Source organism: Exophiala mesophila, assembly GCF_000836275.1.
Source record: "Exophiala mesophila strain CBS 40295 unplaced genomic scaffold supercont1.1, whole genome shotgun sequence".
In the NCBI taxonomy this organism is placed as follows: domain Eukaryota; kingdom Fungi; phylum Ascomycota; class Eurotiomycetes; order Chaetothyriales; family Herpotrichiellaceae; genus Exophiala; species Exophiala mesophila.
The window spans coordinates 4,078,017-4,103,724 of NW_015622504.1; the positions used below are offsets into that span (position 1 = coordinate 4,078,017).

At 50.2% G+C, this 25,708-nt stretch overlaps 6 protein-coding genes across 7 annotated transcripts; 1 reads left to right on the plus strand and 5 right to left on the minus strand.

Moving 5' to 3' along the window:
- Window positions 1-1,105: 1,105 nt before the first annotated feature.
- PV10_01306 lies at window positions 1,106-3,968 on the minus strand. Of its 2 annotated transcripts, XM_016365499.1 has the most exons (4): window positions 2,483-3,968; window positions 2,137-2,435; window positions 1,938-2,071; window positions 1,106-1,887 (listed from the first exon to the last, which is right to left on the minus strand). In XM_016365499.1, exons 1-4 carry the CDS (start codon window positions 2,829-2,831, stop codon window positions 1,854-1,856), a joined length of 816 nt encoding a protein of 271 aa, XP_016229148.1. In that variant the 5' UTR covers window positions 2,832-3,968; the 3' UTR covers window positions 1,106-1,853. The 2 variants fall into 2 exon arrangements, with proteins under 2 accessions (XP_016229148.1, XP_016229147.1); XM_016365498.1 differs by having other exon boundaries at window positions 1,106-2,071.
- Window positions 3,969-4,836: 868 nt separating this feature from the next.
- Window positions 4,837-7,189, minus strand: PV10_01307 (uncharacterized protein). The gene is made up of 2 exons (XM_016365500.1): window positions 6,412-7,189; window positions 4,837-6,365 (listed from the first exon to the last, which is right to left on the minus strand). Exons 1-2 carry the CDS (start codon window positions 7,023-7,025, stop codon window positions 5,222-5,224), a joined length of 1,758 nt encoding a protein of 585 aa, XP_016229149.1. The 5' UTR covers window positions 7,026-7,189; the 3' UTR covers window positions 4,837-5,221.
- A 7,651-nt stretch (window positions 7,190-14,840) lies between these two features.
- PV10_01308 (uncharacterized protein) lies at window positions 14,841-16,783 on the minus strand. Its single transcript, XM_016365501.1, has 2 exons — window positions 16,509-16,783; window positions 14,841-16,452 (listed from the first exon to the last, which is right to left on the minus strand). Exons 1-2 carry the CDS (start codon window positions 16,558-16,560, stop codon window positions 15,311-15,313), a joined length of 1,194 nt encoding a protein of 397 aa, XP_016229150.1. The 5' UTR covers window positions 16,561-16,783; the 3' UTR covers window positions 14,841-15,310.
- A 1,526-nt stretch (window positions 16,784-18,309) lies between these two features.
- PV10_01309 (ADP-ribosylation factor 6) lies at window positions 18,310-19,902 on the minus strand. The gene is made up of 3 exons (XM_016365502.1): window positions 19,465-19,902; window positions 18,974-19,389; window positions 18,310-18,921 (listed from the first exon to the last, which is right to left on the minus strand). The coding sequence occupies exons 1-3, from the start codon at window positions 19,556-19,558 to the stop codon at window positions 18,868-18,870; spliced, it is 564 nt and encodes a 187-aa protein (XP_016229151.1). The 5' UTR covers window positions 19,559-19,902; the 3' UTR covers window positions 18,310-18,867.
- A 705-nt stretch (window positions 19,903-20,607) lies between these two features.
- Window positions 20,608-22,614, minus strand: PV10_01310 (uncharacterized protein). Its single transcript, XM_016365503.1, has one exon. The coding sequence runs from the start codon at window positions 22,594-22,596 to the stop codon at window positions 20,683-20,685; it is 1,914 nt and encodes a 637-aa protein (XP_016229152.1). The 5' UTR covers window positions 22,597-22,614; the 3' UTR covers window positions 20,608-20,682.
- Window positions 22,615-23,112: 498 nt separating this feature from the next.
- Window positions 23,113-25,416, plus strand: PV10_01311 (uncharacterized protein). The gene is made up of 3 exons (XM_016365504.1): window positions 23,113-23,802; window positions 23,860-23,875; window positions 23,926-25,416. Exons 1-3 carry the CDS (start codon window positions 23,651-23,653, stop codon window positions 25,225-25,227), a joined length of 1,470 nt encoding a protein of 489 aa, XP_016229153.1. The 5' UTR covers window positions 23,113-23,650; the 3' UTR covers window positions 25,228-25,416.
- Window positions 25,417-25,708: the final 292 nt, after the last annotated feature.

Sequence of the window (25,708 nt, forward strand, 5' to 3'; positions counted from 1 at the left end):
CGGTCTTGAGGGGCGAGCGCGCCTTCGCGTCCACGCTAGGCCCTTTTGGATTAAATTGATGGATCTTGGCATAAATCGGCACACCTACCTTCTTCAAATGCTCCTGAATTTAAAAGGAACGAGGGAATTTTGGTGATGTCATTTTCGACTTGGGCAGGAGCGGTATCTCGTACTCCGTATGCCACTATCTGTTGATGGGCCACCGGACCGGGCTCATCACATTTACCGCAAGCGACTATGTCATTCACGGCATACATGCGTTTTGATTCTTCTTCATTTTATGCTAGGTTATGCTCAACAGACATGAGTAATACAATATCAAAGATAGACGGCCATATCTATATACCGCGTGAATTTTCGATCCATACGATACAATAACGATCGAGATGAGCATGTGGCTATGCATCCACACAGCATCCACTAATGTCCTCGAATCTCGTATTCTACAGTACAGATTCGGAAAAGTTCTGTGGCAATGCCTACCAAGATCGCCTTGCCTCCTCTCGATCAGAAGGATCGCGGTGGCCAAACCGGCGATGAAGTGCATCGATTGACCTCTTTTGAACCGGTACTTCATTGTGGTGGGCGCCAAGCGGGTGCCTGAAGTACCGGTCATCTGGGGGCAAAGAGCCTCAATAGGGTTACCTAGAGGTCCATCTCGACTGGTGAAGCACACACCAGTTAGCGTCCACTGGTCATTTGCCACGAGAACTGTTAGCGAACCCGCCGTTCTCGGTAACCCCGCAACTTGATTCGTCGTTCCATAACGTCGTTTTCGTCAAGCATGTGAGTTTTTGCTAGTATAATTATTTGTAATTATTAGATAAACCTGTGAGACTGCTGGATGAAAGGATTGGAATAATCAAGACATCCTACGGATTCTCCGTCTTATCTGGCTAATATGCTAATAGGCGAGGTGAGAAAGAGTACGAGGAGTTGTGTTATGCCCAATGATGAATTGAGACTATGCCTAAGGAACAATGACGATTGGGATGATGAGTTTTAGCACTGATCTCTCTCCAGTTCGCCACGATTACAACGCGCTGGAGATCTGCAAATTGTAGAACTTTCAAGGTGTTCGAGGCTTTAGATAAAATTGAGATGGTGCTTCGCTTCACATCTCCTAGCCAAATAGGCGACTTTGCCGAATGAGTGTGATCGTTTGGTTTCAAAGCTTAATTCTACAGACATGTCTTCTCCTTTACCTGGGCTATCCATGATAATTTTATATATCAAGCGCCTCTAGTCGCGGCCAAGAAACAGAAAATAGCTGTTGATTTTGTATGGATGGTTGTAAACATCGACAAAATCCATTTCTGGCATGATTCATCAACGGTGGCCTGTCCAGGTACATACTTTTATTTATGGGCGCTCGGGCGAATTCAATGGCCTTTAGAAAGGGGTGTGGGGTGTGGAAAGAGGAGTGGGTGGGAGTGTTGTTCCACCATCCACCAGCTAGCAGTGATTGATCATTCTTGAGGCAGCATCAATCTTGTCCCAAATGAGGATGAGCCAGTGACTGGACTCACGTACTGCGATTTGGCGGCCTGCTCGCAGGGATTGAGCCAAGAATGGCGAGCAATGTCAGTGAGTAGTTCGTATGGTCGAAAGAAAATCAATTTGGATACAATTTCCAGGTCCCTGCCAACGTCATAATTCTATTGCCTGAATCAAAAAACAAACTTCCCATTTCTGATATCTCATCTCAATCTTGGTCTCCGCGGCCGAGGGTCCGAAAGAAAGGTAGTAGGTTAATTCAACATAACGCAGCTTTCATCAGTACATCTCTGCCTGCAGATTGTACAAGGTAGCGCAGCCATCTCTGATTAGAAACTCGTCGAAACAGTAAAAATCTAATCGACCAATCGCCCATAGTCGTCCAAATAACTGCAGTCTTGTTAGTACGGAAATAGCTGATCCTAAGGGTACGGATACACCTTTGCAAATATGGAGATAAGACATATCCAGGAATAGCTGAAGCTCGTCGAAGGTACCTAATCGCGGTGTGAAAGTATCGATCGTTGCCATGAGACGAGGACACATTGCCAAGACTCATGTTCGCTTCTGCGGCCTGTGAAGAAAGGAGATTCATATTAGTCATGACTAGTCTGGATCATGTAACAGGGATTCGATTACCTCTGCCAGGATGTCCCCATGAACAGAACCCTGACTCTCAGCCAACTCCAAGGCTCGAGTATAGTGATCGACCGCTGGGATCAACAGCCCTCGAGCTTCGACATAGTCGGGGGAATGGGTTCTAGCATCAGCTTCGGCAGTTGCTCGTTCAGCATCTCGTGTCTCCTCACTCGACGTGTAAGGGAATCTTTCTCCGAGACTCTGGGGTCTGCCGCTACTTCCACTTGACGAGCTTCCCTCTAAGCGGTGGATTCTAGCGAGCAGGCTCTGAGATCGGGCAAGCCACGCTTGACCTAAACCTAGACTTATGTAAGTAGGGCGAGCGATTGGTAAGCTGGCTACATACCTCTAAATGCTGCGACTCTTGCAGCATGGTTCTGGGAGAGGGCCAGCCATCGTCCCATGCACCATTCAGCAATATCTGTAATGGCCCCGCCATCAATATCATGATATGCGAGCTCTTGTAATGTAGTGATGATAAAAGCCTGATCCACGACACTTCCAGGTAATTGTGAGAGGTTATATTCGTCAAAGACTCGTATGGCGGCCCTTGCAGTAGCTACCGACCGCGCCCGCGCTTCCGAAGACGTTGAACTGGACGCAGCAATCTGCCTTACATCGTCGACAGCTTGGGTCAGTCTCCGAGGCGCGGAGCCACCTGGTTCGCCAGGCGTTTCCACAATGTGATTGGCCATGGGTCAATTGTTGAGTACCAAGTTGGAAAGAGGTCTCTTGTCAGCTCTGGTTAAGTGTTGCGAGGTCAGAAAGCGATCTTGGGTCTTCTCAACTTTTAAGGACCTGTACGGCAAGAAACACAGCGTTCCTGCCCGAAGGGTCGTGGGGGTTTTTGTAGCCCCACACTCAGAAGAAATGGCGGGTCTGATTCTGGTCTTTGGATGAGGCTTCGTTAGATGCATGTACGCCGCGGACTGCGGCGGTAATGAGGCGGAGGAGAATGCCGGCAGCCAAAAAGATACAAAAAGGATTCGAGGCTGTAATGACCAGGTGTGTCTGGAGCTTCTGGAGATTGAATGGATGCGCCTATGTCGACGGGTGTGGCTTGGACAACCGATCACCAGGAAGGCATGCTTATATGCTGACGGGACCGCGACGGACCTGAAGCTTGTGGCAAAGAAACGTGGCGCACAGGATGTTGAAGAGGCGAAGGCACAAGGACATTGGTTGCTTCATGGCTGCTGGGCCGGAACAGCCAAGGTGGCCATGAACAGCACAGGCATGATGGATGGCCAAGGACATTATTTGGATTGCGCTATGCCCTAGCATGAAGCTTCAGGGTCCAATGCAGGCACCACATGGTGAGATAAACCCTCTGTTAAACGGCTGTGGCGAAAAGCACGTCGACAGGCAACAAGAACACCGACATACGCGGCGCAGGATGAAGGCCAACTGGCAGTGGGTGGAGACAAAGACTCTGAGAGGCTTGAATGATCATCGATCACTGGCAGAGTGGAATCCTTCCACCGACACCTACCTGCAACATCGTTGCAACTCGACAGGTTATCGACGAGTCTGGAATTTCGGGAGGTAACGGTTAGCCAAGGATGAAAACGTCTCGGCCGAACCTGGTCGAGGCATAGGAGACAGGTGAGTGTGAAAAGATGCTTGTCATGGATCGTTACATGGAGCAAAGAACTGGATGAGGTGTTTTTTCTAGCAAAGTTCAAACTCTGTCTCGAACGAGGAATATGGAGAAGAACGAGTTCATGAGAGGCTCAAGGATGGTGATATGCGAGGACAGGGACTTTGGATACATAATATCCGCCGTTCATCGCGTGGATTGCTTTCACATCTGGCGGTCACTTTGGCTCAGCCCTACCGTATGTAGGTAGGTAGGTACCTACCTTGTATGCACATTTATACTGTATGTTATGATTGATTATGACGCTGGTCCTCTTCGGGGGAAAGGGGGCACGGAGCAATGATGGGCGAGGCCGAGGCTCGCTATTGGGGAGCCAGTGAGGCCAAGACACCCGAAGGACCCAAGAGGCCCCCCCCCCAAAGCCGCCTCGAACGAGGCTCTGTGGCTCTTTCGGGGGTCGGAGGAAATGTGCTTCCGGGGACGGTGATCGTAGTGCAGAATCACCCGGGTGAAATGCACGAGAAAGTCGTAGACAGAAGAAGAATAAAGAGCTCTCAAGCGGCAGGTTCGGCCGGGTTAATAAGTGTGTGAGAGCGAATGAGAGGCCCGGTAGAGGGTGAGATTTGCTCACTAATTCAAGACTGCCTAACCTCTAAGCCTCTGTTCGGGAAGGTTCGTCCCTGGGAAATTCCAGCCAGACAGGCACCGATCGAGCCCGTGATTAGTGTGCGAAGTTAGACAACCGTGCCGGTCGTTGCTAAGAGCCTAAAGGTGTACTGGAGTGAGGAAATCCCGCAGGCCTAGACATCTAGGTTAGGTAGGTATAGGTGGTAGTCTATTGCTGACCTACCATGCTATCTTTTAGGCTGACGGTTGGTACGGATGCCGCGCTCTTGAGCTCGTGACCCGTGAGAGTGCCTCGACATCTACGTCATGAGTCTGTAATCCATATTATCACTCTTGAGGCAGGAATTACGATAATCTCGAGATGTCCCATCGTGCCCCTTATCGGAAGGCAGAATTCGAGGCACCGATGTCACATGACTTCACTGACAAGGCGATGACTCCTACCACTTAGTCAAGTCGTGGCCAACATAGCATCTCGATATCTGGTCATCACATTCTATGTACCTTGGCGGGATGTCTATTGCCAGTCTTGGGCCTGTACCCATTATACACTATATTCAACACAGAAGAAGTCGTGCTTCCTCCAGGGCGCCTTGCTTGAAAATTCGGGCTTCTCGAGAATCACCTCCTTTGTTACGGCGCCATATATCATATCCACCAGTTCTTTTTGCAATATGCTTGTGATTCAACGCCACAAATGCTGTTGCAATTATACCCCAATTGTTATAAACAAAAGAAATACCTATTTTCCACTGAGAAATTCGTTGGCTCCGTCGCTCATTGAAACACCCCAGATGCGCCATCCACTAATTCGTGTCCATGGCTCGAAAGGCCACCCATCCTCATCAATTTCAGGTATTAAACCGATGAAATTCGTGTGTCGATTCGGGCGTTCGGCCGGTGTTTGATGACCATCTGTAGCTCACGCAACATATTGGTCGTGTTTTCTGCTTGCTCAAGCATGGTTGCCCGCTTCCTTCGGTCCTCTTGCATCTTGTTGAGCTTTTCTTCTCGACTCATCGGAGCCCATGACATGCGCTTTCGAGGCAAGGCAACAGCTTCAAACACTTCTTCATCTAAGCTCTCATCGGAAGATCTCCGCTTGTCACCGCTCAAAAGCCGTAGGGCATCGGCAGGGCTGCCATCCACCATAGTCTGCCCACCAATGCTACTCGGAGACGGAGAGGCAGGCGACAGCAAGCTGGATGCACTTGACACTCTCTTTTCCTGGCCCACGCCAACTTTTAGGAACATGGTGTTGCGGCCTTTCTCCCACTCTACCAAGGCATTGCGTAGATCCGTACCTAGGTTTTCGTAGTGCCGCACCATCGCCGCGCTATACGTCGAGTCATCGTCATTGAGGCTAATGGAGTCGAGGTCATCTTTGATCAGTCGAACTTTGGCATTGAGAGAGCGTACGGCATTCGCAACAGCATCAAAACGACGCATCTGTGCCTTCGTATGTAGCCTGCGAGGTGACAAAGGCACGCCGTCTTCCGCCGACGCATCACTGACGGGGTGTGTAGGCAACTCATGGCAATTATCAGTACTCGCCTCCATCTTCATCGCGGTCTGAAGTTGGACACTTATGTCTGAATAGGTGGCGTTGAGACTTCGTAGGCTGTCGACGATGACTCGCCATTGCTTGATGTTCTGCCAGGTTGATCCTGAGTGTAGTGCCAACAGATCACAAAGGAAGACCTTCCTTGCCGAGAAATGCAAGCGAAAAAGGAGCCGAAGGTCCTTCAACATGTATTGCGCATCCGCAGGAATGTGTTCAGCAAGCGCAATATACTCAGGATAATCCTGCATTGAGACGTCGTATATATCACGATACCGCTGCAAATCGGATTCCCTGACGTGCGGTTGTATGGTCTCATGAAACTGTACACAGCTCCTGATGCTGAGTGCAATGGTTTCGGCGATGGTTTTTCTCAAATGTGAACAGTGACCACGAGACCCTGCGTCTTCCAGGCGGCTGACAGGGGGCATAGGCTGACTTCTGGAGGACATTAGCTTTGAAGTGTCAGGCACGTTCGGGAACTCACATGTCATAGCCTCGAGAAACCACTTCCACCTCTTGGATGAATCGTAAAGCCTCTGTGGCTGTACTGTCGATATTCAGGGAAAGGAGAATAAAGTCGCTGAGAGCAAACGCCGCTGATCGTCTGATAAATTCGAGGTACTGTCGCCGGCCAAGGTAAAACAGAATCAGACCACCTCCTATTAAGACTAAGATATGACTAAATGTTTCTGAGAATGAAAAAGATTGTTGGAAGAGGTAACGGCGGCGGAGGGAATGCAGGAGCCATGCTATGGCAAAGGACAAGGATGCGGTGAGGAAGGCACCTCTGACAGAAAACGAGGGATGTTCGAGGGTTTCTTCGACATGCTGCCGTCGCGGTTTGGAGTCGTCTGAGAGGAGCTGTGAGGCAATAACATTGTAGCGGAATTTTTCCAGAAATCTTTCGTTGGTCACGTCTGAGACGGATGCTGCAGTTTCTCGAATGGCGCGCAGGCTCTCTCTTAGCTTCGGCAGGCCTTTGGGTGCGAAAATAGGATTAGACGGTGAGGTGGGAGGAGTGTTGACTAAGTCGAAGGCATTTGCGTCGCCTTCTAAATACTCGGCGAGGGGTGATTCGTCATATATAAGAGCTTCCATATCATCATGAAGGGAAATGAAAGACTATGGTGAGGCAGGGTATTCGATGCGTCGTCGTTGGGTTATAGGTTCAAGTTGTTATCGGTGGCAGGGAGAGGAAGAGTCGCGGTGTGGTGCGTGCGTTTTGACCCCAGAGTCCAAGTATGCAGATGGGTGGATGACAGCGCGAGTTGCGTGTCTGTGCCTGACAACCGGGCGCCTGCCTGTCTGTTTGTCTGCCTGTGACCACGTTGCATGCAGCCACGGCCACAGCCTTGCAGCTGGAGGAGCGGGCCCCACAAAAGAAATATTTAAAATTTGCCAAGCACCAACAATCTTCCTTTAAGATGATAGTGCCACTGTCCCATTTGCCCGTTGTGACCCCTTACACCTGTAATCTGTGTTTGTAGAGACTTCCAAGGGATATGGATGGTCTGCAAGCATGATCAGGTGAGAATTAGTCTTTGCTATTGAAAAGCTGCGATCCCATAATCCACGTGTGGAAGATCTTCGAGATTAAGTGTTTAGATCTCACGTGAGAAAGCCATGAAGAGGCACTCTAGACGAGTCCCCGCAGAATTCTACCTAGGTAGGTAAGCAGTAGCCGTGCTAAGCGCTCTTAGGCGGTTAGAGCCAGTCGCTACGAGAGCTCCTCACCTATAATTTCAAAGTAACAATCGGTACTGTCACACACAGAGGCTTAGACCAATACGTGAATGCAAAACCGATACTATGTTTGTATATCAAAGTTTAAAAGAAGAAACAGGTCTTTCGATGTGCCTGACCAAAAGATACATGGAGCTTCTCTAGGATCCATCGAGGCTCCCCTTTCCCTTAACACATATGAATTCGTCTTCTTTGGGTCTTTTAACCAGCGATCCATCCTTGCCGCGAACCTGGACCCCACCAATACTACCAGTGGTGCGGAATCCCAGAAAGCCCTTGACTCTGTCAGAGCAGGATTCGAGAATGTCATCTTTGACGGAAAGAGAGTAATTCTCCTGCTGTCGCATCCATGGGCGGGTGAAGAAGACTAGAATGACTGGTCGTTGGCTCCCAGGGGTCGTATTCGCCCCCGTTGCGTGCCACAACCGACTCTCGAAAACCATACAGGTGCCTGCCGGCCCGTTTGCTGCCACTGTGTCGGCTGAACTATATGGGTCATCTGGCGCCCAGTTGCCTTTATGACTCCCTGGCATGACTAAAGTGCCGCCGTTGTCCGCCGTCACGTCTTCCAGGAAGTACATCAAATTCATGCCAACGGCAACGGAGCGAATAGGTGGCTGGATCGTGATTTGATCTGTGTGCATATGCATTGGAGTGTTTCCTGAACGAGCGATGTTGGCGGTATATGAGAATAAAATAGCGTCATCGCCGAGGAAGTCAGGGACCACATCGTCGATCGTCTTGTTGTCTAGCAGATCCAGAAACTCCTGGCCTTTGTTGGGGAGGCACCAGACACGCTGATTGGGTCTAGCTTCTCCTCCATCAAAGTGTCCTATTCCTTCGTCTGCTTCTCCCTTGGCCTGTTCAAGAAGACGTGTACGCAACCTCTTTATCTCCTCGGGGCTTAACGCATTCTTCACAAAGCCATAGCCCCAGACATCGAGATCTCTCTTAACTTGTTCGACGTCCTCTGTCGGTTTGGGGAGTTCGTCCAGGTTAAGCCGATCGAGTCTCGGATGAATTGCATTAAACGGAGTGAGAGCATCAACAAACTTGACTCCGATGCGGGTTGGGCCGCTGAGGAGGAAGATGTGGCCCCAATTTAATGCGTAGCGAGCGTCCATTAGCCCATCAACAAAGCGCTTGATCATGATAGGTTTAATATAGACCTCAGCATCAACTTCCTTGGAATGATCACTTGACACCTTAGCCAAGGTTGCTGGGGTCGTGCGGGCATCAATTAGAAGTTCTGGATGGTTTGGACCCAAGTTGAGGGTGAGAGACGCGGCAACAAGAGCCATATTGTTCAACTTTGACTGGATCAGATCCACGGCCCGGTCGTACTCCAGCTGGGGGACAGGCTGGTTAAATTTGTCAAGGTTGGCATTCTTGCTAACGTCTGCTGCCTTGCCCATGATCTTCAGCGTCTTGGAGGCCGTCGTCACGGCAGTCGAAGTAGATTGAATGGCCATCTCGACCCGATAGATGTCGATCCAGCTTCAACTCACCAGCACTCCCACGACGAGGCGAGTATATCAAGGACATATTTGCATTTTGCGCGGTGCAACTGGTGAGCATTCCGTAACAGGGTAGCCTCGGATTGACCAGCCGCGGCATGGTCTGACTACGTGAACACCAAGTCAGGACCAATGATACCTCGCACGGCCGATCTTGATCGACACCAAGTAAGTCCCCGCACTTGGATCTGGGGAACATGAAGCATGTTGCAAATGTCCACTTAGCCGAAACGCCGACAAGCCAATGGAACACGCTCTGATTACCTGACGCCAATATGGGTGCCCTTTTCAGGCGCTAGCTATCTTCTCGTGTTCGGCCGCGGCGGAGATCACGTAGCGCGCAAAAGTACTATCGAACTCTATACTATAGGGATGGTGGCGTATATGCGGATTCTTACTGCGCCGAGTTATTGTGTCATTCAGCCGCCTTTGAACGCGTTCCCAGGGTCCGCCCAAAGACTGATCGGCAGCCGAGAAACCTGGAGGACTTGGACTTGGAGATCTTCGTCGGCTCCCGGAAGTCATCCCTGATGACAGAGACAACAGCATCGGCGTCGTCGGCTAACCCTGACGAGAAACAACCGAGTATCGTACATCATAGTGGACCAATACCGAACCCCACGGGGAATGGATACAAAGCTACGGAGTACAGTGCCCGACCCCAGACCCTACACTCAGCTGCGAATACCAACATCAAGTCACTTTCCACCATACAAACCCCACTAGCCACGAATGGAAAACCGAAAAACACCGAGCAATGACATGCTCAGCACGATGATAAAATGAACTGATCAGCACTTGAATAGTTCTGAAGGCTACCGAGTGCAGATAAATCCTTCCTCTATCGAGTTCTAGTTCCTACACAGGAAAGACGGTACGATGAACCAGTACACACTTTGGTGTATTATCTACACCTCATTTGGAGCTTTCTTCTACGGATATGACTCTGGCCTCACTACCTCGATTATTGCCTATCCTGAGTTCATTGGGTACTTCGATTTCAATGCCACTACTCTCGGTGCTCTAGGCTCCGTCTACTATGCCGGTATCTTTCTTGGGGCCATATCCAACGCCTGGCTGCCAGACAAGTTCGGGCGCAGGAGAGTTGTCCAGGCAGCTTGTGTGGTATGTCTGCTAGGTGCCGGGATGCAAACTGGCGCTCCCAATCTTGGTGTTTTGCTTGGTGGAAGAGCCATTGGTGGTGTTGCAAATGGGCTAGTTTGGTCGTTATGTCCTCTCTATGCGAGTGAGATATCACCGCCCCATGTTCGAGGGCGTGTGGGAGGGCTTTACAAGTAAGTTGCGCTTCTCCTGCTCCTCAGCTACCTTTTTCTAACACAATCATTAGTGTCAACATCAACGCTTCCTATGCGCTGTCAGAGTGGATGGGCGTCGGCTTCTCGTATATCACCGGCGGCGACCTCAAATGGCGAATCTTCCTCGGGCTTCAGATTCTTCCTCCACTTGTCATGCTCGTGGGAGCCATTTGGATGCCTGAGTCTCCACGCTGGCTTGTTTCCAAGGATCGACACGACGAGGCATTGGTCATTCTACAAAAGCTCCATGGCGACAGCGTCCAAGCACCCGGTCCCAAGGCTTTGCGCGGGTTAGAGGACGATGCCGCTGGCTCCGGTGTACCATTCTATCAACGCGAGTTCAACCAGATCAAGTCACAGATCCAATATGAGCAACGGAATCCGCAGCTGGGAATTGTAGCCATCATGAGTCGACCCACCTACAGGCGAAGGTTATACATCATCATGTTTTTCTTCATGTTTCAAATGCTTACAGCCATCATCCCTTTGCAAAATTATCAAGTGCTCCTCTACCAAGCGCTGGGCTTCGATGGAAGGATGCCGTTGATTCTGGTCGGGGTCTGGGGAACCACTGCGTTGATCGTCGGCATCGTCGGCATGTACTTCTTCGACCGTCTGGGTCGGCGAAAGTCTTTCTTTATTTCCATCAGCATTATCCTGCTTGGCAGTGTCCTGCTGGCCATTTTCTGGGCTCGGTTTGAACTCAGTGGCAATACTTCTAGGCCTCTAGGAATTCTGGCCATGCTTAGCATGTTTGTCTTCTTATGCGGATACGGATGGATCATGAATGCCTTTGGATACACTTATGCCCCAGAAATATTGGTGAGTCGAGCTTGATCCATGGCATGGTGGACGTGTTTGCTGACCTTAGCAATGTAGCCCATGGAGATTCGAGCCACAGGCATGGCGCTAGGCTACGGTGGAAAAACGGCCTTGACCATCATGCTGGTTCAAGTGACGCCGATCGCCATCCGAGACATCAGCTGGAGATATTTTATGATTTTCATATTTATGGACGTTATTTTCCTTGTCGGCTTCTATTTCTTCTTCCCCGAGGTAAGGCGACGCTTCCCCCTTCACACGAGAGAAATGCAATTGCAAAAACTAATGATTGGGAAATAGACTGCCAACGTCCCTCTAGAAGAAGTGGCTGCCATCTTTGGCGACCGTGTTGTTGTGACCTTGGATGGAGACATGAAATTGGCCGAAGTGACAACCAAAGAGACTGAGCCTGATGTCCCAGCAACGGTTAAGGACGGGGCTGATCATATTGAGAACAAACAGTAAATCTCGCCGGTTGAATGCAGCCAGGGAGACGGGACTGTGAAACAGAAACAGGCGAAGGCGGATCTGACGAATGCAGCTCGGCCCAAGGGGTATTATTTGTCGGCCTCGAGCTCAACTTGAAGAAATGGAGTTCCGCAGCTGTTGCTCCCCAGAAGGAGGATGAAAGTCACCCCTATTTATACCCCAGTCATTTGGAGATAGAACACAGCAAAACAGCAAATCAATCTTGTGGTGTGACAAGCCTATGACTTATTCGTTTGCCTATCTTGTAATTGCCATGCTTGACGCAGCAGGAGGAAGTCGCCGAGGGAAGTGAGTCGCCGGAGCCTTGTCTGCTCTCACGTGGGTGCGAAAGGTTGTGGGGCTAATGACTGGAAAGACAAACTCCTATTGGTGGTGCATCATCCCTTATTTTATATGCCAAGGACCCTTGATGGTTTCCTGTGCAGCTCCTGGCTCCTGCCTATATAATAACATGGCAACAACACGATTTTTGAAAGGACAATGGCAACAAGCGAGGCCATTTCACTGCTACAATACGATCCGCAATATGCTGTCCTTACTCAATATTGTAGGACTTCGAAAACATGGCTCACAGCACGTCTACTTTCAAGCAGATTATATGCTGAAGTTACATTCAATCCAAATCTCTGCCAGAGATCACCACAGCTCTGAATTGAACTCTCTTTTAAAAGAGCATGTATGGATTCTTCTTTCGCCATATCATTGAATCAGCAGTCTCTGACATCTCCCTTGGACTTCTGTGATGAGGTACAGATTACAACAGGAGAGACTACCTCTAATCTTACCATTAGTACAAAAGATTAACTGCAATTGGATACAGAGGCATCCTTTGAGGCAATTCCCTTCCTTGAAACACAAAGAAACGGTGAAATGGGCATTATACTGCTGATTAACAAACTGCACAATGAACAAATTCACTTCACAGGTCGTTACTTTCACCCTTCACGCTTGGCATGTTGAGAGTGAAAGAATGGACTAGAAGGTGAACACTTCACTGATTCACCGACTGCTTAGTCAAGTTGCTCTTTTCCGTGCGTCCTAGACGGGCTCAATCTTCTTTTCCATGTTCGATTGAGATCACAGATCAATCACAGATCATATTGTTTCACAACCGCGACTTCACAACCGCGACTTCAGAGCTGAGACACCGCACTCGTCAATCCTCTTTATCTGTGCAAGCTCATAATCAGCATGCAAACATCTTCGGAGGCTGGCGAGGCCCAAGACGTTCACTCATCTGACCCTGCCGATGATCTTACAGACTTCAGCGCAGACAAGCTGCGTAAACTGACTGATAAGGAAGCTCGGATCCGCGAAGAGAACGGACACATCTACGCCAATCTTTTCAGACAACTGCAGATCAAGCCTGGAAATTATGAGACCTTCTATGAAGGGACCCTGCGTGTCGTACGCAACAAGCACATTGAGCTGCTCAAACGCGGAACCTCTGCTAGTCTTAGAACACTCACCGATCTGTTCCTGCGAGGCCACGGCTACCTTGTTTGGACAGAGAACTCGGTCTGGCAACTCGACAATTCTGAGCTGGGTGTCGGTGAAGTTAGACTCACATATCAACGTCGACTCAACAAATGCACTGCCAGCTCTCCAGCCGATAGAGGCGAGACCGTGAATCAAGATTCTGCAAATCCTGAGTCTGTACGCCCTAATCGCTCTCTCAAGTATCTTGAGGCTGACAACCCTAGGTTCTATGAAATCCTCCACAAAGTGTGGCACTTGATGCGAAACACCATCTTCGAACTCAAAGTCATGCCTAACCGTCGACGTCGCTTGGTGCCAAAAGCTCTCGACCTCGAGACTGAATACTACGCCGACGCGGACAGCCCTTTCGCCACTCCTCAGGTGCCCGTTCGTCCAACCATTCAAACTCGAACCATGCTTCAGGCCGTGACGTCCTCATCCACTCGATCTGAGTATGAGGCTATCGCACTGCGTCGACCCTTGACCACAGAAGAAGCAGAAGCTGCCATCATGGATCTCATCACCCATCTCCACATCATTCGCTCGTCAAGCAATATCCCTGTCTTTGATGAACTTTTCGCTCGACAGCTCGCTCGAGTTGAAGAGTTGGAAGTCGCCGAAGGCTTCACCGATCAGTTCGGCAATGTCGTCACCTCCCAGGGTTCGCCAGAGCGCCCAGCAAGCCCACCTATGTTTGAGATTCAGGTTCAGTATCAGGGGACACAGCCCAAGAGTCTTTCCAACGAACCATGGATGACTGACGGCAACCCACTCAAACCTGTTCAACAACTCGTCCCACCGACCATCCCATCCCTCATGTCGATCTACATCAGCTCAGCACGTGCCTCCCCATACCTTACAACCTCCCATCTGACCGCTCTGACCGCTACCGATCTCAGCAGCGTGATGGCATCCCGTACAACCATGGCCGGCCTCGCTCCAGCATACCACTGGCCTGGCGCACCAGTCATGAATGAAGACATGACAAAGTTCTTCGCTGGAATCAACAACCGCATTGAAGACCCATTGAACACCATCGTGGGATACATGTTCAGCTATGGCTGGAACGACACCTGTCGCTTCGTCAGCAGTGGACTTCAAGAACTGGCTGTGCAGGACAAAATCCGCGAGTTGCGAGCAATCAACGGTGAAGATGGTCACGAGACATACCAGGATCTCGTTGATCCACGTCGTGAGAAATGGGAGCCTGAACCAGAACAGTGGCAGTACATTCGACTTGGTTGGGCGGATTTTCAGAACGATGTCACCCATGCAGCTCGCCTCGGCGTTAGTGTTTGGCGCATGAAGGTCTGTGTCTTGGTTTTGAACCGGGACTGATTGAGTGAAAATAAGATCAGATCGGGGCAAAGAAGGGGGGGGGGGTTTCTTGAAAAAGTGATTTCTTGGTTATGACTTCTTGGATTCAATGCAGTTGCGAAGCGGTTGCGACCTAGAGACTGTGTCTCCGGGTATTGGCTCCGGGTGAGACACACGAAGGTCAACATACCATTGAGGCCATGCCTGTTGGGATGGTTAATGGTCAAAAGTTGTGCATGAAATCAGGATTTTAAGTCAAGTCAGGTACCTAGGTATGTTTCACTATCTCGGGGCGGTTGGCTGTAGCCGTAGCTGAATATGAGCGTGGTTGTACCAAAGTGGCAGAAAACGATTCCCTACATCCTCATTACAAGAAGACGGTCTAAGTGTGCTTGCTTTCAAGGCCAAATCCAAAGTGAAGAACACAGTCGAGCTGGGTGGTTTCCACCCACAATCGTGCATCATAACAATACCAATAATCATTCATCAATACCACACAAACACCGTTTGCTAGTTCCATGTCCATTCGAAGAGTACCAAGCACCTAGCTAGGTAAGGTAGGTAAGGTGGGTTAGGTAGAAAGACGTCGAAGCAAATTGCAATCTCGCCAGGTGAGTGACCTGTCAAAAATTGAAGGATGTCGGCCGTACATATCATTCTCTTATTCATAATCGTCAACACTAGGACGCTCGTTCGTTGCTCATGGCCACCAATTCATTCTTTCGTAGCTGGCCATCATTGATCGGACCTCATCTTCGGTCAGACGCTCATGTTCATACTGAAAGTCGACGACTCTCTCGAATAATGTGCCGTCTAGGCTGAGGTCAGCGTCCTTGAGAAGTTCTTTCTCGAGGAATGGACTGAGTGGACCGGGTTGCGTGATGCCTTTTTCATGTAAGAGGTCCGCCCATGGTTGAAGAACGTCTTCGTTGACTTCGTCGACCACACGGTCGAGATTTAATTTGGCGAACTGGGATATCAAGGAGCCCTGGAATCCAGTCTTGATGTTGAAGACTTTGGAAACGATCTCAGCAAGTTTGCCTTGGTCTGTTTCTCCGTGGTCGACGATATTGAAAATGGGTACATTTCCGATAGGTGCATCTTCTCCTTTTGAGCTCAAGGTTGAGCGCCGAGAAGACATTGGAGATGAGGGGGGAACAACGGCGTTGAACTCCCTCCATTTGGCGGCTGCCCAGAGCGCACGTGCGACATCCTCGACGTGCACCGTGTTGATCCGGAGATCCTCGGTCCATAACCATTTGAGTTCTTTGTCCTGTTCCTTGTAGACGCGTGATAGAACGAGAGCTTTGGAAACGAATTTAGAATCGTAATCACCGTAAACAAAAGCCATGCGAAGAATAACCAGATTCAGGCCGGGAATGCGAGCAAGTTCCCGCTCCGTTTCCAATTTGACCTTTGACATCTTCAGCCACGGCTTCAATTTGTCCTGCTCGGTGCGCGGGCTTCGATTTGGGGCGTAAACTGTGCCTGTGCTGGCCTCGACAAACGCTTTGACACCTCGTTTGGCAACCTCGTTGGCAAGCGCCACACTCAATTGCAATGAACGTAATCGGTAGATCTCGGGTGTCTGAGACCAGGCAGTTTCGCCAGCGAGATTGAATACATAGTCCCACGTCACATCCGGTCCGGCGGGATGGTCAAATATCCTGGACATGGAAGTTTCGCGAGATGCGTCGGCCTGGACGAATATCTTTTGCGAGCATGATTCTTCAAATTCTGGAGCGAGATGTGCCAATTGGGGAAGAATCTTGTCGACTATCCGGACCGTTGATGCAAGTTTGTTGGAATGAATATACTTTGCCAGGAACCTGCCGACATAACCTGGATGAGTCAGCTAATTTGGACGAGCTTGGGAAGTGGTGGCACAATGCACTTACCGAGACCTCCGACGATCAGAACAGAAGGCTTGGGATCATCGGTGGTGGTCATGACGAACGTTGAAGTGATATATGACCGAATGTATGATTGAATGGATCAACCGAAGGTGACTTGACCAGCAGAGTCTGGAAGTTGAAAGAATCTGGCTCACGGTGCCAGTCTCTGCTAGAGCAATAAAATGGTAGGAGAGGGAGAAGTGGGCAGTCGCGACCTTTGCGACACATAGACACATACAAGCGGGTCTCTCAACTGGTCGCGTGTTTCACTGGACAAGGTTGGCAGTGAAGGACAGCAAGGGCTGGCACGGCCCGTAGTGCCAGGTGCCAGATGGCGACAGAAGCGGGCAACTGGAGCCCGAGGTCCCACGAATAGTGGACAAAGACACAATTGTCAAGCGATTGAGGCTCGGAATGTCGTAATTGGTGCCGACATGTAGCGGGGCAGACGGTGAGTGATATTGATATGGGGAGATTACCACGACCAAGAACAGTACTGTGCTAAGTCCATAAGCTCCAGAAGTTGGTTGCTAGTGGTTACATATCCGGAGATAGCCAGACATCAGATACTTGATAAAGGGTCGGCATGTGGAGGAGAGTGCTTAGCCTACAAAACCTGATGCGAAAGACAAGACGAGAGACAAGTGTGCAGAAAGCGAGCAGTCTACGCCCTTGCATGAAGCCAACAACCACACTCATGGTTCAGGGGCTGCATGAACACTTTGGTTGAGGAGTTTATGCAGGTCCCTGGAAGCTGCAGAATTGTCACTGCAGAGTGTCAAGCGGATCGACTACTACTGTAGCTACTTCTGCATAGCAATCGAATCCAGGCACTAGGGAATCAGCAACCCACCGCCGGATGTGCACAACGTCGCCAACCCTGCGTACACAAGCGTCAATCCTCTAGCACGAGTATTTCCAAGAACGCCACATGGAGGAGTTTGAAGCAAATAGCACCAAAAGATGCTGCAGACTCTTCCAGCGCAGAGGTCGAGGTGGATCAAAGACACTCTGGAGGAACAGGTCAGATGCGCTGTTCGACTCCTGGAGGAGGGCGAGGGGCCCGAGGGGCCTGCCTTTGGAAGCACATTAACCACTTACGGTCTTCTGCACCTGACGCAGGCCGCGGGGGCCCTGGATCAGGTAATCATAGAGCCAGTTCAACCCCCCGAGTGACACCACCTCGACCCATGCCAGTGCCTAGATATTCGTAGACAGATGCCTATTACGGGTATACATGGGCACCTAGGGTTTCTCAGATTGTCACTGTTCACGGCACTCGGCTCACCACAACTCAAGCCGCTAGTATTAGTTGATTCCTTGGTAGGCTACAGTATGAATTCATGGAAAAAAGAGGCTTGAGTTGCTGGACGAGTAAGTGGTTTGTGTGGAGACGTGAGGGTCGAGGATATCCTGCCATGGCACCATGCAGACCTGTTGTGAGCTTGATCCACGATTCTGTTTCGATCTGTACCACCCACAGGTCGCAGGTTGTTTGTTTGCGCATGGGAGGACCGAGGGGTCGAGGGGCTCAAGTAGTGGGTGAGTGGGTGAGTGGGTTGCCTGCGTGCCTGCATTGAACACGATCTCCTTTGCGATTGCCTTCCCACTACGGAGTACCTTAGGGAGGTTTTATGAATGAACGTGCAGTGGCAATCCTCGTGGTGGGAGATGCGGCAGGCTTGGCTTGACACTACTCCGTACACACACCTGCATATCAGTGGGGAGGAGCTGTTCAACCAGTTCTGGTACATTCTACCTACGTACCCAGTCTTGGTTCTTGGATGACTGTTCTGATAAGGGAATCATTATTTAATTAATGCTATTACTATTATGTGTCGTGCAGAATAGTCTGACTTGACGACCAGGCTGTGAACCATCAATAATGATGCCCATCTGCCCATCCCCGAAGGAGCTTAATTGTCCTGCCACACCACCATGCCTGCTTGCCACTTGCTTCTCGTTTCATGTTTCACGGTCGGATCATCATTTGTGCCCCGCCAATCTCACCTTGTCACACCAGGCCAATGACTTCGCAATTATGCTGTCAGGGCAACAATACTCGGTGCTGTGCAAACACAACCCCTGGTTTCCGGCATGACATGGCTCTACGCATATGCTATGCGTATGGTCTTGCTTGATGAGACTCGGTCCATTGACTGGTCATGAATCATTTGCGTCTTGTTGTTAGAATCTGTATCTATGGGCCGGCCAACAAAAGAACCGATGCGCTGAATACTATACTCCCTCGCGAAAACGCTTGCAAATAGGTATCTCAACTCCCGCGCTCGCCGACCTCCCCTTCGGATCAAGGCATGGTACAGTATGTATCCTGCCGCCCCACTAAAGGACCACCTTGCATCTACTTGGCAGGTGCTTGTCGAGGTTGTTGTTTGACATTTGTAGAAAGCCAACTCTGCGACTTTGTGTCAGTAGTAGTACGGGATCCCAAGGTCACATGAACTTACCAGTCCTTCCAGTAGACCTTCGCCAGTAGTCGCGCAGCTAGGTACCACATACCAAGTGCGTTCCTTCAATTGAGCCAGTCTCAACTTCTCCGTCACTTCTGTGGGTGTCATTGAGCCGGGGATATCCTGCTTGTTGGCAAACACCAACAACAGCGCTTCTTTCATTTCCCGGTCCAAGATGATCCTGTGGAGTTCTTGCCGGGCCTCGTCTATCCGCGCTCGGTCGTTGGAGTCAATGACAAAAATCAAACCCTGAGTTCCAGAGAAGTAATGCCGCCATAAAGGCCGGATCTTGTCCTGTCCACCCACATCCCACACATTGAACTTGACATTCTTGTACGTGACCGTCTCGACGTTGAAGCCGACGGTAGGGATCGTCGTGACATCTTGGTTGAGCTTGAGCTTGTAGAGGATTGCTACAACACCATACAGTTAGTTATTTGACCATATTTTGAACGTAAATTCGTCGAGGGACCGTGATCTAGCCGTACTTGTTTTACCCGCTGCATCAAGGCCGAGCATGAGGAGGCGCATTTCTCGTGATCCAAAGATCTTGCCCAGCATCTTTGATATTTGGTTGCCCATCTTGAGAGGGTCGCTGCCGTGGCGCAGCACTGGTGTGGGCCAAGTGATGTACTCGAGGTCGTGGACTTGTGTGTGTGTCAAGAGTCGCTGTCCACTTGTTGGTGGCACTTGGTGGCTCGGTTTGACGTAGCGACTGCTTGCTGTTGGAACACTTCGAGCAAATGCAGTCAAGGTTGGGCTTCGACGGAGAGCGCGGAAATAGGCGATATCGAGGGTACCAGTTTCCAATGACCACCGTTCGAGACAATATCTGTCAGCGGTCAATCTTGTCCTAACAGTAAAGACTGAGAGTATGCCGAGGGGAAATGGATTTCTAACATGGGATGTGCGATGGAAATTTCATGGGCTTGACCGCAGCGCGTTCCCATCCATGGGTAGACGCGATAGGGGTAGCAAAAGGGGACTAGGACTCAAACGGTGGCTGCATTAGGCATGTTTAGGTGCTTCCTACATAGGACTAGACTGCTTTCTCACACATGATTCTACCCCAGAAGAATAACGTGCACGGGCACGGGGGCCGAGGGGCGCCTCGGGATGAACCACAGGTCAGGGTTAACTTGGTGGTCTCGAAACTTGACTTGAAGAACTTCGTGTTTTCTGAGCCCCAATCTGAGTTTCTACGTTGATGCATGCAATATGCGCATATGTCGCTCTGCATGAACAATTCCATTCTGAGGCCATAACCACACCCTTGTTTGCCAAGAAGACTGTGTCCGTAAAGGGAATTAGAAGAAGACACGGAAGAGTACGAAAATGATGGAGAAATGCCAGCAAAAAACCCCCCTTGGCCCATATTGGGCTGCCAGCTGGCAGGTCATGGTATCTTCACACCGTATGGTTGATAAGGTCGGGCATCCATGATTTCAAATATTTGTCACGCCTGGTCATGAAGAACAGTAATGATGCCCAAATGAGGCAGTCATAGCGTCCATACAAGGTAAATGTTGTAACTTCAACCTGGTCCGTAAGAAACCACTTGAGTGAAGGAGCCAAACAGAAATCACGTGAGTCATTCTTTCATTCTTGCTTTTACTCCCCCACCAAAGTCGCTGATGACTCCAATGCCCTGACTTTAGTTGATATTTCCATATAAGACCAAAAAGGTTTGATAGAGCTACCTCGTATCATTGTGTTGCTTGTGAATCCGGATGCTGTGTAGATTGCCCTTGTGTGGGTTTTCCATCCACAAACCTCCAGCCTTCATGATACATCAAAGACCACCTCTCAGCAACCTTTTTCCGTACCAAGTCGCCGGTGGCAATAGAATCCTCTTTAGAATCATGGCCCTCGGCACCTCCCATCTGAATTCCCCTGTTGAGGACTTTTTGGGCGAGATATTTCAAAGATTGCCGATAAGGAAGACCTCTGGGATGGGGGAACAAGATGACTGTATCAACAATCATGGGGTGAATTATACGGCAAACGTTGAGATCATTATCGATGGCGTGGCCCATGAGAACCGTGTTTGGTGTGAGGTGATCGAACAGGAGCTGTCGGGCAACAGCGGGCGATGCCACCTTACGGAGGCCATCCTTTTCGGGGTCATATTCCAGCCCTGGTTTGTATTCGGGAGCTGCTGCAAATGCTTCTTGGTGAATTCCAGAAAATCTTGTATTCAGGTCGAGTATCTCTCCGAAGGGGCGCACGAGAACGTCAAGAACAAGCTGGCCACTCGGCCAACGTACCGCGGTGACTCGAATGACTTCCATCCCGAGCGTGGTGTAACCCATTTCGCAGTCGAATGCCAATGGTGATTTGGCCGCCTCGTCCTTTGCACCAGGAGTGGTCTCGAATGGTAGAATAAGACTAAGTCTCTTTGGATCCTTCACATTAAAGACATGCGTTTCACCCTCGGTGCATCCTTCGCTCCCAGGTGCTTGGCCGCAGCAAGGGAAGGTGGCCTCTGACTGGCCTAGTATCTTTGTTGACTTGGAGGTCGGAGCTCGATTCAGTTTGGCCCAATGGTGGCGACATGTTCCGTGGCTTGTAAGCCGCCCATGTTCATCTCTGCCGGGAAAGACTTGGAATCTTGTTCCACATCGGTCGCAAACTTCGTAGCCCCCAGCTGACGAGGCGGCAGCCATGGCAGCTTTGATCTCGCTCTTGGGAACTACTTGTGTCACGTAGCCGTATTTTTCATAGCCGATCAGCGATGTCTGAAGATGGGGGAGAATTGCGACCTCTTCGTCCGAAGACAGGCCCTTTCCAGGGATGGCGGGGTTTGAAGCGGCTTCAACATCACTTTTGACGTTGACGGGCGTTTTCCACTCTTTCACTCTCTGGATCCACTCATCTGATGTCATCTTTTTGATGCGTAGGACCTTCTGCGCCATGGTATTGCGATATATATCTTCGCCTAATCTAGTGGCAAGTTCTTCTTCGTCGAGAGCAAACGTGATAGCCTCTTGGTTTGTCAAACGGGCGTCTGTAGAAGCATCCTTCTTGGCTATCATCTTTTGATTCTGGTCACATACTTGCTTGTGCAGTGCTTGGAGGACCGTCACCCGCGTCTTAAATACAGCTGGAGCTTTAGACACTTTGCGAGGGGTTAGAGGCTCAACCTTGATCGTTCGCTGCGCGCTAGGCTTCGCTGTTGTTGGTTCATCCTTGGTTTGCCGTTTTAAGGGTGGAGATATAGGTCTTTGCATCGACTTAGGCGACTCCTTCCGTTGTTGAGGTTTGGCTGAAGAGCCTTCCTTGACGCTGGCTGTGACATTTTCACTACGACGAACGGTTGGTGTCAAACCTTCAGCGCCATTGCCCGTTGGTTTAAGAGAGGGATGACTGTTTGCCGGCTCTACGCGCAGCTTCACAGATCTCAGTGTTGCATTCTCTGCCCCAGGTGATTCAACCCGTCTTCGTTTCGGTGGTGGTTCTGCTACATCGCCGGCACTGAACGGGTCGTACTCCTTGGCCAAGCCGCCAAGTGGCGCAGCAGTAGAGTCCGAGATCAGGTGGGCAAAGATACATTTTGGCAGAGAGCAATCGTCCTGGCGTGGGCACGGGGTGTTTTTAAACAAACCAATGGAGGAGAACATAACATGACCGGAAATATGATCAGATGTAAAGTGATATGAGCGTGTCACTCGCTGATGACGGAGAATGCCGAGAGGTCAAGTGGTCGGTAGGGGGTGAGATGTCAGGATGTGTGTAAGTGGCAGTGATGGTGCGGATCAAGAAGTTCGATGCAGATCAAGATTCGCGTGCACATGTGAACCTGGGCTGGGCGACTGGGCGTCGGGAACGACAGGGGTGGCACCAGTAGTGAGTTTGTCTGGCACTTCTGGCCCGGAATTCCCAAGCCTTGCATACAACAGGGCAGAGATAAGCAGAGATATGCTCCAGCCACCAAGCCCAAAAAGTCACGCCAAACACAGGTACCTACCCCCGTGGGTTGACGTCTGCTCCGTATTTCGGCCATTCAGCCTGTCAACACATTCCTTATCGCAGGTTTGTGTAGAGGAAACGATAGCGATACTGGGTATGGTAAGGCTACTGGCGTCTCAATTGTTACTCCTGGTTAGACATGCCGGAAGGGTTGCGAAATATATGAAGTCCTACATCACCCGGTTTGAGTCGGTGAAGTAACCTCTACTACAGTGACACACCTTCTCTTCAAGCAAACAGCGGGCTGGCATCAGTGATTTAATTTCCCCTTTACCTCTGCAAATTCTCTTTTATCCAGTAACATTTTCTTGAACGTGAGCATCTCGACTTACTGACTCTCTAGAAAGTTGCAAAAAAAGGAATCAGGATTGACATTGCAAGGAGCCTCGATCTCCAGTTCTCGTGGACAGCCCCATCTGGTGAATCACCCACTGGCAGACAACGTGTGTGTGTAACGTGCCCAGCGCCCGCAGGAACAAGCAAAACCAGGATTGGACTCGCCAAATACTCCAATACGTCAGCATCGCCAAACAAAGGTGGCGTTAAGCATCATTCCCAGCTCCAAAAGCCGTCACAAAGCACTTGCTGCCTAGCGATTCGGCGATAGGCCTGCCCCCGAGACCAGAAATTACAGGGGCCGCCGGACGCGGCGCAGGGGCAGAGGATCGTGCCCAGGGCCCCGCTGCAGCCACACCGGCCTACAAAATGCCATCACTAGCCCTACCATTTGACTTGCGCAGCATCGACAGGCAGACACTTTTCTACAACCAAACTGTGGACATGCCTCGAGACGCCTCTCCCAGCGGACAGTCGACGCCGACTGGTAAAGCAAACCATACTGTGTTCCTGGTTCACGGGTCAGCCTCAATTCAACAATCCTTCCTCTGGCATTACGGTCACTAACACTTCCATAGGCTCTGGGGCAACGCGGTATAGTATGCAAGCATATTCCTTTGGGCAGCTGCTAATCTATAAGCTAGAACCATCTCCAGTACATCCTCAAGTCCCTGCATGATCGATACACCGAAGATGAATTGGTGGTTGTCGCTTGCAAGAGCAACGCCAATTCCCTGACGTACGATGGCATCGAAGTGGGTGGCGAGCGCGTGGCAAAGGAAATCGAGGACAAGTTCCAAGAGTTGGCTCGTGATGGTTACAAGATCTCCAAGTTCTCCATCGTTGGATATTCGCTGGGCGGCCTAATTGCCCGTTACGCCGTTGGATTACTTGATCACAAAGGTTACTTCGACAAGGTCACCCCAGTCAACTTCACCACCTTTGCAACACCCCACCTGGGGGTTCGAACTCCATTGACAGGTTATCCCAACCACCTATGGAATGTGCTCGGGGCGAGGACGCTTTCTACGTCAGGGCGACAGCTCTTCACCGTCGACAAGTTTCGAGACACCGGCCGTCCACTCTTGAGTGTCCTTGCGGACCCTGACAGCATCTTCATTCATGCACTCGCCAAGTTCCAACGACGTTCTCTCTATACAAACATTGTCAATGATCGTTCTGCAGTCTACTATACCACTGGTATTTCAAAGACCGACCCTTTTACAGATCTCAGCAAGGTACAGCTGCAATACCTCAAGGACTTTGAACCTGTCATTGTCGACCCAGATCAGCCCGTGATCAAGCCAGCTGAGAATGAACTCCCTTCATTTTACCAGCGGTTCCGGAGCGGCAGCACGACATTTCTCAGACGGACGCCCATTTATTTGGCCCTTATGATCCTCATTCCAATCGCAACGCTGGCGTTCCTGATCAATTCCGGGGTTCAAACTTTCCGCAGCCGTCGCAGAATCCTCCTGCATGAAAGCGACCACGAGCGGACCGGATTCGGCTATCGGATTCCGCTCCTCGTGCGAGATATGCGTGTTGGACTCGAGGATGCATTTGAAAATGTCAATTCGGCTCAAGACCAGGAATATCTCCCTCAGGGTTCAGAAGAAATGACAGGCGTGACAGCCAGCGTCTCTTCCTCGAAGTCCTCCCAGCAATCAACAGACTCGTTGGCCGCCGAGAAGTTAGACTCGACCAAAGTCAGAGAAGACGTGGGAAACCCAGAGAGAAGTCCCGAGTTCCCAACGCTGGCGTTGACACCGGCTCAATTCGCCATGATCAAAGCACTTGATGACGTTGGGTTTCGCAAATATCCTGTTCACATTCATAAGAGCAGTCATTCCCATGCTGCCATCATCGTCCGCACGTCCAGAGCTGCATTTGAAGAAGGAAAGCTGGTTATCAAACATTGGCTTGACAAGGAGTTTCGCATTTGATTTACGAGTACACGGCATTTGGTCTGGCATCTGACACTCAGCATTCAACAACATTGAGCCTTGATCATATCTAGCGTTGGCGTTGTTGGACTGTTTGTCATCGTTAGTGTTCACTTCTTCACTTGTTTACTTGCTAGACCTGAATACAACATTAGGTACACATTCAAAAGTGTCCCCTTTAGACCTCGGTACAGTAATACTCGTCTCTGCATAACCTCGTAGTCTGGTTGGGATACATACTCCATAATATCTGCACATGCATCCACAGTGTTGAGATTATTCTCGTCTGTAAAGACCGTGGGGGGTGTCCACTGCTTGGCAGCCACCCTCGCCCCCTGCCAATCGTGTCTGTCAAATCGCAGTGGGATATTACAAAGTATGTACTCTGGGGATAAATTTAGGCCCAGCGACCAGAGTCCACTAGAGTACCCATTATCATCAGACGAATGAACGTAGTGCTTTTGTTCCACCGAATGATTTT